This window comes from Drosophila melanogaster, chromosome 3R, assembly GCF_000001215.4.
Source record: "Drosophila melanogaster chromosome 3R".
Lineage (NCBI taxonomy): Eukaryota > Metazoa > Arthropoda > Insecta > Diptera > Drosophilidae > Drosophila > Drosophila melanogaster.
The window spans coordinates 13,843,463-13,857,662 of NT_033777.3; the positions used below are offsets into that span (position 1 = coordinate 13,843,463).

Sequence of the window (14,200 nt, forward strand, 5' to 3'; positions counted from 1 at the left end):
TAGGGGCCACGCAGACAGAGCCCGGTCCCGAGGCCAGATCCCCAAATAGCCCCCCCCCCCCCCACCTCCATTCGCCGTTTCATTATCAAACTGGCCAAGAACATAATTTGACTATGGCCAAACATTTGGCAACAGCAACAGCGAATGCGAGGGCCAATTTGCAGTTCTCGACGAACTGCCAGTGGTAGTCGTCCGTCTATCGATCACGTTTCGAACTGAAAGGCACGACCATGACGACCGAGAAGTCGCCAGTGCACAGTGGGGCTAGGAATGCGCTAAAAACATGGTTCTTATGTCATTTATATATATTTTGTATCTAACCATCTAACCTAATATGAACAGGAATAAAATGATAGCTCATCAATAAATTAAATTTGTTTTTAATATATTTATGATAGTTTAGTTTTATTATTTAAGTTTGCTTTAATTTAAAATTCATTATATTTATATACGTAGTTAACCACTGTGCGATGCGTCTTCGTGGATAATGCGGCGCTTTGCGATTTGCAGTTGCAAAGTTTGTCCAAGACGCCAATGCGAGTGGCGGCGGTATGGTGGGTGGATTGGAGCGGGGTTCTGGCTGACAATTTAGAACTTTTATGCAATTAATTGCAACAGTTTTGTGGCAGGAATGCGCCTCGAGGTCTCCGCATCCCCGGCTCCCCGTTTCGCAGCCATTCGAAGCCATTCTGAACCGTTGCTGCTGCCGTTCTAACCACTTTTGGGCCGTTAATTTAAAAATTGTGCTCACGTTCCGGCAATTTGCCGACCACCCACATGCAAATCCGCCGACGAACCACTATATATCTTCCCGATCCTTCTCGGGGGGCTTTCGTTCGCAGAAAATTAGCAGCCCGACAGCGAGTGAGCGCAATGCAATTTGCAACGAGCATTTGATTTGATTTGATTCGAGTTGAGTTGAGTTGAGTTGTGTTTCTGATTTTCCGACTTTCCGAGTTTGCATTGGGTTTGCATTGGCTGTTTGTCTAATTTGACACTTGGGGCTGTTGTGCAATTGGCCTTATAAGTTGGTGGGTAGAACGTACCCATAAGATATGTGGGTGCGGGGCTTTGTTAGCTTTCCGTACTCAAAGATTGGCTCTTACAATGGGTGCTAATGCTGGGTTTTGTCTCGAATTGGCCATCTTGTGTGCATGATTGAATCAACTTGTTGGCGGAATTATGAGCTGAGGAGCTTGTTAGCTAAAATGCCAAATGGATGATTATTTTTAATGAGCTGCATTGAAATAATGGTAAGCGGTTGGTAATCAAATTATGCATGGCTCTTTATGAGTCGAAAGTTGATAACTGACATGATATCCGTTTAATATGAAGTTTTAAGAAACGGAATGGAATGCAGATTGAAACTGCCTGACAAATTAGCCAGAGAATGACCAGAAAGCAAAACGGGCATGAGTCCAGATTCAAATTCAAATTCAGAATCAAAATCGGAATCCGAATCACAGGCGCAGTCAGAGAAGCGACAACAGCAACACGAGCAACATTTACGATTGGCGGTCAGGCTGGGCTTCCTTGTATGGCCTGTCACAGCTAGTTCAAGTCCAAGTCCGTGTCCAAGTCCAAGTCCAAGTCCAGGCCCAAGTCAAAGCCGGAGGAGTCGGGGCTTTAGAGAAGAGAGTCTCCTGGTTGAGTTGACCAGTCTGGCCGAGCACTCCAGTCCGAGTCAATATATATTCCAAAAGGAATTCCGCAAATAATTGCAGAGCGGCCAAAACTTATGGCGATTGTGTGGCCGTTCGGCCAGGCGATGCTCACTGAAAAAAAAAATGTTTACACATAATTTAATACTAAAGGTATATATTATATATTATATAATATGAAGAATATTTTATTCGCATTTCATGACCCGACCATATTCCCTTTTCGTGGACTGTTGGTTTATAAAACTTGTGCACTTAAGTTCGCACTATTTTCTCTCAGTGTTGAGTGGCCTGTCCAGCGGGGCGGCTCACGTCGCATACATCACGTGCAGCCAGCAGCCGCGAACAAAAACAAAGCTGCAAAAAAGAGCATAAAAAACAGCAAACATTTCGAATGCAAATAAAAAGTCGCGCCAATAAACTAGACTTCGCGACGGCGGCGCAGACTCAGACAATGGCGATGCAACTGGGATTGGGTTTTGGAGGGACTGGGAGGAGGAATAGTGGCGGCAGTGGAACCTGGTGGAACCACCGACCCTGCAAATCCGCGACGTCATGATGTCTCGCTGGGATTTGGATTTCAGCCGGATCACGCCCCACCCACCCCCGGCGTCTTCCTGATCGCAAAATTGCATACAAATCGGTTGTTTGGTAAATTTAACATAAGCGCGTCAGTAGCGCCTCTGGTCCGTGTCCGTTCCTGGGGTCCGTGTGGCTCTCCGAGGCGAGCTTGGAATAATTTAGGGAGGCCAGGAGGCGGAGGCCACAAAGCCAAACAATCAGCCGACGGCACAGTGGTTCCATCACTGTGTGACTGTCTGCAAAATAGCTATGAATAGCATATGGAAAATATATGAATATATTGTAGTAAATGGAATTAGGAAGTGATTATCTGATTACGAAATATTCGAATTCATGAGTTTGAGCATGTTTTATTGTTTTATTTAAAAAATTATTTCATAAAAACCTAATGATTATTTGGCCTCTATTCTTTCGACTTTATAGAACCACTCCAAACGAATATCTCTAACGAATGCATTTTATTCATATACATTTGAAGGTTATTGTATTATGTGTGCTTAGTTTGATACCACGGTTCTGTGGATCTGGGGCTTATCTTGTTAGGACTGCCGGACTGCTGACTGGCCGCTCCTGTCCTGTCGTGTAGGCATCATGTAAAACGCATTCACTTGGCAGCCCCCCTCGCCTACGCCACTGTCCCCGTTGGAATATGCGACGCATCCACGTCGCCGCGCCTGTTGATCAGTGTCGTTGTCGTCTTGGATGTTGCTGTTGCACTCGCTGTTGCTGTTGTAGTTGCATTCGCTTTTGCTGCCGCGTTGTTGCTGCTGTTGCCGCCGTCCATTTGAGTCAGGCGTTTGGGCGCTGCAATTTGTTTGAGTTACGGCGCTTGTAAGCACACTTTAAGGATCCATTGTATTCCAATCAATAAGCCGGGCATGACAATGAGACAGGGACACAGGCCCGGGTTAGCAACTTCGCAACTTCGCAAGTTCCATCTTGTGGCTCGCAGCTCCATTGAATGTCGCAAGTGTGTGTCTTCCTCTTCGACTCTTGGGGCGAGTGGAGCGCCATTGTCGCCGCCTTTTAGGTCCTTTGGGTGTTTTGCGAGCACCTCGAATTTGGCATTCTTTCATCGGGAGTATTTCAAATTCTCTGGACTCGAATTAGAATTCGTTTATGGGCTGTTGCCTCATAAAGGAATGGTGGTGCTTAATTTATTGTACTCAAATTATTGTAATTATAGCCAGTGAACGAGGTGCTTTTCAATTATTTCAATCAATTATTTAAAGACATATTATTTTATAGATCTCTCAGTGAACTAACTCAAAGTTAATAGATTCCCTTGCTCCGTTTATCAATTTGCAATTCTAATGCGATGATGTGATATTGGCATCGACTTCCTTGATCGGTTCAGTGATTAACTGGATTTGCATTTCCCAGATACTCAGATCCGAGCATGAGCAACACCTTTGTGGCAGCGCCAATTGCCACCTCAGCAATCACTCTTGGCCCGGCCAATTGACTCCAATTAAATGTGTCAAACGACATAGACCGTTAACACGCCACGTCTGGCATTGAGACCACTAGCTCCTCCGATCTTGTAAAGGATGATATTGGATGGTTCTTGGCCTGAATTTCATTAGCATATCGTACGAGCGGAGCTGCAGAAGGAAGCTGCTCCAACAAAGACCACAATCAACAGTCAAATTTATGTGCAGCTACCAGAGTTGTCCAGAAACACTTAGAGAAATCTGTGTGACATTCTATTACAGTTTCTAGATAAGAATCATCAGTGAGATTGTTGAATAATTTTAGGTTAAGAAATTGCTAACAAAATAGTAAATTTTTCACTTGACAGAATATTAATAAAAATATTTTTTTGGACGGTGCATCAATGCAGTTGAATGGATTAACGAGGATTAGTAGCCTTGGCAACCGCGCACAATTGGCCATCTGACGAACTGACAAACTGACCGAATGCCAGACTGCCTGACTGAATGCCCAAATGACTGAATGACTGAATGACTGAATGACGGAGGGATGAACATACGGAGGAGCTTAGCTCAGCCTCAACTGCAGCTGATGGCATTTACGATAAATTTACGCAAGTCATTTGACAACGCTGCAACTGCAGCATCATTATGCAGGCGACTGCCAGGCTCAAATATGCACAAATATGCAAAGCAGCTACTGATTATTGTCGAAAGTTGTTAGCAGAAGAGCAAAAGCAACAGTAAGAGCAACGACAACAACGGTAGGAAAGAAGGCTGCAAAACAAACAAAATGTCGCACATTAAGCGGCTGAACATATCTCAAATGTCACGTATACGTCATGTCGGCCGCTCTGTTGACGAGGCAGCGGCAATTAATTAATCCTGCACTCCGTGGCCAACTTAGTTGGGCCGGCTAACTAACTAGACAGCGACTAGCAGGTTGCCGGTTGCACGTTGCAGGTTGCCGGTTGCATATTGCCGGGTCCAGGGCTTTCAGCCCAGCCGAGTCCAGGCCCACATCTTCATTCAGATCCCGGCTGTTCGGCTCATTCATGACTCCTCGGCTGGCATATTAAATCGTGTCTAGGAACAGGTGAAGATGTTCACATAAATTACCACCTCTTCATTAGCCTGGGCTTTCAGAGAGCCCACAACAGTGGGCTAAATCTTATTTGTTTTCTGAAGGGAAATTTGTCATTATTCTATTAAATAAATTCTTATTTAAAAAATGAAATATTTAAGTTGATCTACGATTATTATTTTTAATAAATAATTCAACTCAAATAAAATTAATATATTTTAGTAAATTAAATTTAGTAAATAAATAAAATAATAGGTAAATTGATGAAGAATTTGATTACTTTAAATTACTCAAAAAAATTAAAAAAGAAAAAACGAATGATCCTTAGCCACTGTGCGCCATTCTGAGCGGGCTTAATGGAATTTAATTTCTTGTTAGCCACAGCTAACTGCAACTGCATCGCGATAAGACCTGCGTGCCTGACCCCATAAGCCGAGATCCCCGTGTGGAGCTGGAGCTGGAGCCATTGAGCCACCAAGCCATCGGGCCATCGGGCCATCGAGCCAGCTCGTTTCCTGTGACACAGTTCTGGCAATTAGTCATGGGAATCACGTATACGCCCTGCGTGTCTGGCAGCCATTTTATGGCAAAAGGCCTCAACGTCAACGCTGGGCTTTTGTAATTTTAATTACTTCCCCTTGATGGCTGGCTGAGTTATTGGCCAGAAAGTGGGAGTGGGCGTAAGGAAGTCGCTGAAGGACCTGCTCCTCCAAAGTGACGGCTCGCCAGATTGTTTTACAACATAATTAAGCAGCATTGTTGTTGGCGTCGCTGCGAATTATGAAGTGCACCCAAGTGCATGTAGTGCGTTGTTTTTAGCCCTTCTTGCCGCCATTGAGTCCGCGTTAGGGGCAAGCATGTTAAAAACGTCACTCGCCAACGCCCCTGTCATTGTGCTAACTCAACTGCCTTGCCAGGAGGTGAGAATCGAGAATCGACCATGTTGCAACTTTATTTCCATGCCCCGGGCGAGAACGACAACAGGATCAGGTACAAAAAAAAAAAAAAAAAAAAAACAAGAGAACAACAACCAACAGCGACAACTGCAGCAAGTCAACAACAATTCGACACACACTTGCTTGCCACTTGCCATTCTGGCCAAAAGTCCCTTTACCGTTCCCAATCCCAATCCCAATCCAGCCACTTGGCGACTGCCTGGTGTGAAAGCGTGTTGCCAACCTCCGATCCAGATTCAGATTCCATTCGACACTTAGAGCACTGTTCAAAATAAGTTAATAATCAAAATGTGATAACTAAATAAAATTATTGAAATAACATTATTATAGTTTGCTAGTTATATAACGAATTTTGCTCTACACATTATCTAAGTAATGTATTAAATAATCGTACCAAAATTTTCTTGAAGTGCATCCAATTCGCAAGCATTTGGAGATGGGTTTGTGGTCTTGGGCTTGGTTTTGGGGTCCGTCTGGATTCTGTCCGTCTGCTAAAGCGTTCAGCATCGATTCGTTATGATTGCATGTTAAATGGCTCCCGCTGAGTTATTACGAGACAAAATCCTTATTTATCGCTTTCTGATTTATTTGTAAACGATTTTCATGCCCATCGCCCATGGATGTGGACGTGAATGTGGATGTGGATGTGGATGTGGTTCTTGGCCAAGATGTGGCTGAGTATGGCCAACAGGACCTGCAGCTGGACTTCGACTGGCATCTTGATGGGCTGGCCAGGTTGTTTGCTCAGCAGAATCCCAGTTGGCTCTTGCCAATTTTTTACTGTTTTCAACGCCTTGTTTTATGGCCAGCAAAAGGGTTTTCGATGCTCTCCTCCGCCGCCCCTCGCACTTTTATTACTTCTTGTGTGCGTTTCTTATCTGCCTGGAAATTGTTGCTGCTTACTTAATTTTGACATATTTATTTTTATTATGTGCTGGATACTGGCGGTGGGAGTTGGTTCCGCCTCTCCCCACAATTCCCCCTAATCCACTGCAACCCACACTCGAGATCAAATGGGACTGTTGGGGTCAACTGGGGGTCAGTTTGGTTATTTGGCTCGCAGGCAAGGGAAGGTGTTCTTTCTTTATTTCCGTAATTTAGGCAATCTATGCGGGAAATTCATTAAAATCCCCATAAGCCCTTGGGACAGGTGCCTGTTCAATGCAATTTGTTATAATTTTTTTTTATATTGTTACCGTTTTGAAGTGCTTACACATTTTTTCTCCATCGCCCAAGTCGCTTATCTTATGTTTGGCATTCCATAAAATAGTGTCACTCAATTGGCCAATTTCTTGGCACTTTCAGTTCGCCGGACACCAAAACACCAGTCCATGTTCTCAGTTATACACGAAGAATGCAGAAGACTAAAAAATGAAGAAGCAAAGACAGAGAAATGGTCGACGCCTTCTGTTAACAACCGAAACGAAAGAGCCGAACATGGCTTATTAAAACGCAAAACGGCTTTTTACGATGGCAATAAATTGGTGCCGGGTATGGAACTGATTCGAAACCCGAAGCGGTTTTCTGCAGCGGAATCAGGGAGTCGAGATGTCGAGGGTGCTGGACATCCCGAATCGGAATCGGTGATCGGGGGTATATGCAAAGCCAAAGAGGAGCTGCAGGCAGGCTTCCAGCGTCGGAGAGGCCAGCGTTTATGGCTTAAATTAATAAAATAAGCTTTGTCAGACAATTTACAACGCGTCTTCAGCGAGCAGATTACGAGCACGCGGACACGATCCAACTGCCAGCCAGAAAGCACGAAGCAAAAAAGCATGCTGGCAAAAAGCAAAAGCAAAAGCAGCTCATCAGCAGCGAACTGAGAAACAAACATCCACTCGGCAGCAGCGAAAGCAACAAAAATCAGCGGGGATACTAACAAGATGGAAAATTAAGCTATGCGAATCGAACTTTTAAATACTCTTACAAACTCATTACCAACTCAAATAAGCCACCATGCTTCGCAAGCCTGTGCTAGTTTTTAATAAGTAATACATTTAAAGAACTAGAAATAGTTAGGTTAGTACTTACTCACTTACTTACTCCTATATACATATATGTACTATATAAATTAAAATTGTGTGTTATTAAGTACAAATATTGAACAGCTTCGTAATCTTTACAGGGTATCAAAACGAGGAGCTTAGCCAAGTGCGACATTGAATGCTGCCTGAGTGTCTGCCTGGACTTTGGTGGCTTGGAGGGATAGGAGGATTCTGGAAATGGAGGGGGTGTGTGGAGAGTTGCGGTGTTTGTTCGTTAATTAGTGAACATATTTCGTATAATCGGTGTCATATTAGTTATAAATTGGATAAAAGCGCAAAACGACAACTTAATTAATTTTAAATTCCAATTTATAAACAAGAAATGCAAAAGTTGTTGCACGTTGCGCACTCGGTGTTGCTGTTGCGATTGCTTTGCTTTTGCTGCTGGTGCTGATGATGATGGTGCGGCATTGATAACGATTATGGAAGTACCCAATGCAGGATCCAGTCGTGTTTGCTAATCATGTCCGAGGCATAGAACTAAGCCGATCCCCCGATACCATCCATCGTTGCTGCTGCATTCCTGCCACAGCTTCATTTAAATTTCGCTCCTCCTGCGCTGTTGGCCATCCCTTTTTGGCCAGTTCTGAGAATCTGCGAAACCGGCTCGCTGGGCCCACAATATTCGATTAGGAGGCTGTGTCTGCCTCCGCCGTTGATATATTGCCAACGATCATCAGCGATCATCATTTTGTTTTGAGCAGATTGCATTTCGTTCGCTGGGAACAGAGGAGTCTGCAGAGCTGGTCAAATGGCCAACTGGCCAACTGGGGAACTGGCGACCTGGAGAGGATGCCGCGAAATTACCTTATAACTTAATTCATTAATAAATTTATGAATTGACCGTTGTAAATTGCCGTCCAAATTTATGGGACTCAGTTCTCTGTCATTGAATTGGTTTATTTAACCAGGTCTTGGCTTAGCTCAGATTCCAGTACACGAAGAGAAATAATTTAATAAATTGCATATTAAAAAGGTACAAACATATTAAACATATGGTGTGATATGTATATGGTATGAAACATATTAATTTGGTGTTTAATTTGATTGATATTTATGAAGGAGTAAACATTTTTTTCTTTGGTGTAAGGCATCTTCAAATATCAAATGCCTACTCAAAGATTAATTTGCTATTTGGATTTAGAGACGATTTGCCTAATATATTTTGATAAATTTCAATTATTAAGCCATCATTATGAAGCTCTAGCCCCTTTGCCTGTGGGCTGGTTGAACAAAGAATGCTTTCTGAATGAATCCCCGAAAACTGTTTATTCACCGCGTCCATGAATGAATACGAGTTTCACTTCCTTTTTGGGGCCCATTACCAAATCAACATTCATAGGGGACAAAAAGACGAAATAAGACAGTGTAAAGACACATTGCCATTCGCTGAGCGCTTTTAAAATATTTTCCAAACCGTTGGGGATATCAATCAATATTTAGGTGTTTTTTTTTTTGACTTGGGAGAGAAGAAAAAGGAAATAATAACACAGGGGGGCAGGGGAATGAACTACAGTGTCACCTTTGACAAGGGTTTGGATGAATGAAATGAGCTTTGTTGTCTCAGGCCGATCATTGATTAATGCGATAATTTTGTGAGATTATTATTCCATAAATATGTAAGCCAATACATTCACATGTTGTGCAAAATTAAGTGGTGGATAAGTTAATTTATTAGATACCTATAATCTCTTATGAAGCAATTTCAAAATTTTAAATATTTTTTTATATGTTTTAATATTGAATTGAATTTTCCACATTTTCAGCTTGGTTTACCCCGCTCCGTTCTCCAACATCAAGCCATTTTTTTTTTTTGTGATAAAGTGAAGACTCGAAGCGCTGACAGCTCGAGATTCTCAGCATCCAGCTTGCCGCATTAATTTTGCTAATCCTGTCCGAGACGATGATGATGGGGCTGACGATGATGATGGGAGGACATGAAGACAGCAGGACAGGAGGATAGGAGGAGTGGGGATAAAGACCGAGACAGGTCAGCAGCAACAGAATCAGTGGCCATGCCGACTGATTTTATATGGTTATAATTCTTGCTTTTGACAGCAACAAGCCTCGTTTGTCGTTCCTCAGAGTGTTGGACCTGAACATACCCATTCCCATTCCCCATCCCCATTCCCAAACCGCAGGCCTGATCCTGATGCGCATCCCATTCCCAAGGAATGTCAAATTAACACACAATGCGCCAGCTAATACATTAAACAATATGGGGGCACAGGAGATATTGCTAAGCCGTTGTAGCTGCGATATTTCCCAGAAGTTATAGACACACAGAAATTTCGTTGGGGTCCGATCGTAAATAATATCAATCTTGTAAGTAGCTGCCAACATTTGAGAACAATTCTGTTAATCACTTAATTTATGCAAGTGCTACAAATCGCAACCTTGTTGCAACAGAGAGGGGCTTATCCATTTCGGCAAATTAAGCGAACCAAAACGAACAGAACAGAATAGTGGGTTAATAAACGATCATTTAATAAGCGTTTTAATGCCAAATTTACGATCGTTTTATTTGCATAAATTACCAAAGTGGCCAACTGTATGCACATTAATTTCGCAACCAAATTGCCAATAAAATGTTATTTATGTTGCTAAGCGAAAATACAACAGGCAGTTCCCCAAGATTCCTTTAACGCGCCGGAAAGATCGGCTCAAAGGGAGTATGACTATATAGAGGCATATCCGCACATATGGACAATCAGCTGGAGTCAAAGGTAGTAAAGTTTATGGGCTTTCGGTTGGCATTTTGTAGGCTTACCTCATTTCCACATCGCATATACGAATTTCGCCCTAATAGAGTCATAAAGTTTGGCATTCGGTGGCCGGAAATCGATGTGATTCTGTTGAGTAACTCAAACTGCCTAAGCCCAATCAAACCTAGCTCACGAACTATATAGTTCCGATAGGCAGTATCTTGGCAAAGGTATCGTGATCGGTGAAATTTGAGAAGTTAGTCTATATATACACATGGTTTTTAGTTTTGTTTAATAGTTGCACAGCTATTTCGCTCTAGAATAAATCAAAAAATCATGCTGATTTTCAAGCGAGCTCGTATCGCATCTATATTGGCTTTAACTGTGAGTTTTGTTTCATAACATTTAACAATGTGAATGTATAAAGGCGTTAACATTGTTTTTTTAAAGATCTTGATTCTGCAAATAATACGTACATCTAAAGCTGCTGGGCTCTTTGATTCTTTAACTGGCACTACTGGGACCACATGTTTAAGTAACTCCTATTTGTCCGTTTTATCGAGCGCACTTTCAAGTCTTTCATCAGGGGATCTTAATTTGTTAAAATTGTTGAGTCCCGCCCTCTATAATGTTCTTAAACTTTTAACGCCGGTTCTAACGGCTCTCAGCGGCTAAATCATGTGTACATTTAATTTTCAAATTTTTGTGCAGTTGAATAAATAAACGAATTACTTATTACAAATCATCTGTGGTTCGACCATGGTATTCGGGTATCCAGGTGACCATCATTTCGGTCATGTCGAAGACTGCGAATGCTTTGCAGAAGTCTTGGAACATTATTTGGTTCGAGTCCGTATGATCCATTTCCTTCATTATGGTATTCACAATGCGCATTATCTGCACGTGATCCAATAGATTTGAGAACAGCTTGTGGACAACTACAACCAAGTCATACTTTGTAATACGACCGTCCTTGTTGTTATCGTACATGTTGAAAATTACTGAAAAAATTTATATTTTACTTATGTCACAGTCTGTAATATAGGCTTCCTAAATGGCTCAGAAGCAACAGCACCACTAACCGCATTTGACCATATTTATTGTTGAACTTACACCTTAATTTCTTGTCCATCATCACATTTTTTAGCTCATTGGAGGTTTTAAGAGAATGGGCCTGAAAGGTGCTCAGAAACAGAGCGAAATCCACAAAGGTAATTGTCACTTTATTCCCGAACATGGAGTTCAATATGGTGGGCAGCAAGGGGTTTAGTTGCAGTAGTCCTGAATAGAAATTGTACTTGTGCAGATGACTTGGGGGATCTTTGCCTCCTCCTGAAAACTGGTGGAATCGAATATACAGATACTTGATCTGACTACGACTTACTGGGAAATGTTATGATATCAGAATTCTGGATTTGCACAGCTTCATAACCTCTTACGTGCTGTATTCATCCTGAGGGTGTTCATAATCTCTTGTGGAACTGAGGGATACGAGGAGAACTTCCTCAAACACAGACATCCCATTCTGTAGGGCCATCCAATTAAAACAGATTTCTTAAAATTATAGTACTTGAAAATTTCCACTGACAGCATTTACTAAGAAGCACATACAATATATAAGACACTTGCTACTTCATTTTCCATTTCCCATTTTTCTTGTTTTTGATAAACGCCGTTCAAGATCTGTTAAGATTAGGGTCTAGACCTCATTTTATGCGTTAGTTGTCTTTTACGATCGTGTACACCCATAAAAAAAAGATCTCCAAAGACAAGAAGCTGCGACAAGTGACATTTTGTGCGCAAGAAGTCGAGCACTCATAAAGCATATTACTTCACTAAAAACAGAAATTAAACCGAATTCCGAGTGTTATTCTGATTCAGTTTGTGTTGGGGCCGACTTTAATGACGGTCGATTTTGGTATTTTTTTCCATTTCATGAAGGTTAAACGAACTCAAAAAAAAAAAAAAAAGCGTAAAATAGTTTATGAAATGAGTATCGTTTTAGCTCTTGCAGTTTAGCAACCAAAGATTCTTTATATAAAAATTATTTACAATATAGCCGTGTGCCTTTAACTTGATATCAAAATCACTTTACTTGGAGGTCAGCTGAAAAACTTTCGTGGACCCAAGGGAAAAATTGTTACAACTTTTGGCGGCCCTAGAACTTCAACCGCTGTGTGGTCCGCCTGCCGAGGGTCACGTCTCAAATGGTCGCATATCTGGTGGCCAATTTGCGGCAGAAATGTGTGCCACATGACAAGCAATTAAGCGCGGACTGCGACAAAGTACGTGCCCAAGTTGGGGGTTTAGTGAACCCGGTCGCGAAAGCGATAAATTTATGACAAATTTTCAAAAGAAATGGTCTGGTCAGACTGCGTGTGGTTCAGATATCGCCGTGGCTGTGGTGATGTTCCTGGTGTTTCTGCTGGTTGTTCTCCACCGAACTTTTCGACGTGGCGGCACTTAACACCACGCATCATTTTAATTATTTATTTGGCCATAAAACAGTCGAAGTAGAGGAAGGGGTCGGTTCGGGGGCGGACTGGCCAACATTCGGCACAGTTTTCGTTAGCTGGCGGTTCGAAATCGTTAAATTTAACAAATTGCCAGCGATTTTTATCGCGCTCCAAGCCCACAGTCGACCAACCCAAGCCCGAACCAACCCGTTCAGGCTCTTTTCTGTCCTGTTTGGCCCTGCCCATAGATTGTTTTCCTTATACTCACTCGTGCTTTCTGAACTGGCGAACTTATTTATGACCAAAGGCCGAGAGATACAGTATTTTTAGTTTCAGTTTTCGGTTTCGGCCATAACGCATAATTGGCCAAAGAGTTATGAGGGAGGGAGATGACTCAGGTACTCGAAACTTTTCCCTAATTAAGTTGAATGAAATCGTCCAAAGGAAAAGAATCCGCTGGTTCACTTTATGTGGTCGTTAAATCTTTGATGTTAGTCTTATCACTTCCTTGATCGCATATAACTATTTCTATCTTATTCCCAACAAACGGTACCAAACATCCCCATCCCGAAAGATAAGGTATTTACTATCCCCAGCGAAGTGTCATCTCTGCTGTCGGGTTCGTTGCCTAAGTCATTCGTTTGCTTCAAGTTCGTTGCCTAAGTCTTATGCTCGGTACGTACTCGTTTAACTAATCGTAAGCAAACTAATTAGTGGACAAAAAATGAAATTAAATCGCATCAAAACGACTTAATTATTATTGCAAAAATATATTTGGAGCTCGAAAAGAACCAACTAATTGGCCCGCAACAACAATTCTCACCACAGGCGAGTCACGCGGCAACAAGAACAACGGCCACTGCAAACATGTTAACTGAAAATAACTTGTAATTATAATAATTATCTGTAAATTATATGGCGCACTTACAATTGCACACGGATTCATGCGCTTGTCATAAAAATCCGAAACGGAGTTTTGAGTTAACTTTGCCTTTTAATCTTGCTCGAATTTCAGTCGAGCGTTCGCAGTTGGCAGTTAGCGGTTGCAATAGTTTACGGCAGTAAGCTACTGCTGGACATTCAGGCTGTGCACACTGCGAGAAAATTGGTGAGAGATAAGAAACAAGGTGTAGACTCTGCCATAACATTATGATACAATTCTTGATATGAATAAACTAATAATATATTTTAGCTTAAATCAATATGTATATGTATTAATTCAATTATACTTTTTATTATCTCTTAACTTTTTTTTTGTGTATTCCAGTTAACGATTTTCGT

At 42.0% G+C, this 14,200-nt stretch overlaps 1 protein-coding gene across 1 annotated transcript; it reads right to left on the reverse strand.

The window, feature by feature from the left end:
• Positions 1-11,136: 11,136 nt before the first annotated feature.
• CG14362 (uncharacterized protein) lies at positions 11,137-11,992 on the reverse strand. Its single transcript, NM_142063.2, has 3 exons — positions 11,903-11,992; positions 11,577-11,846; positions 11,137-11,464 (listed from the first exon to the last, which is right to left on the reverse strand). Exons 1-3 carry the CDS (start codon positions 11,985-11,987, stop codon positions 11,199-11,201), a joined length of 621 nt encoding a protein of 206 aa, NP_650320.1. The 5' UTR covers positions 11,988-11,992; the 3' UTR covers positions 11,137-11,198.
• Positions 11,993-14,200: the final 2,208 nt, after the last annotated feature.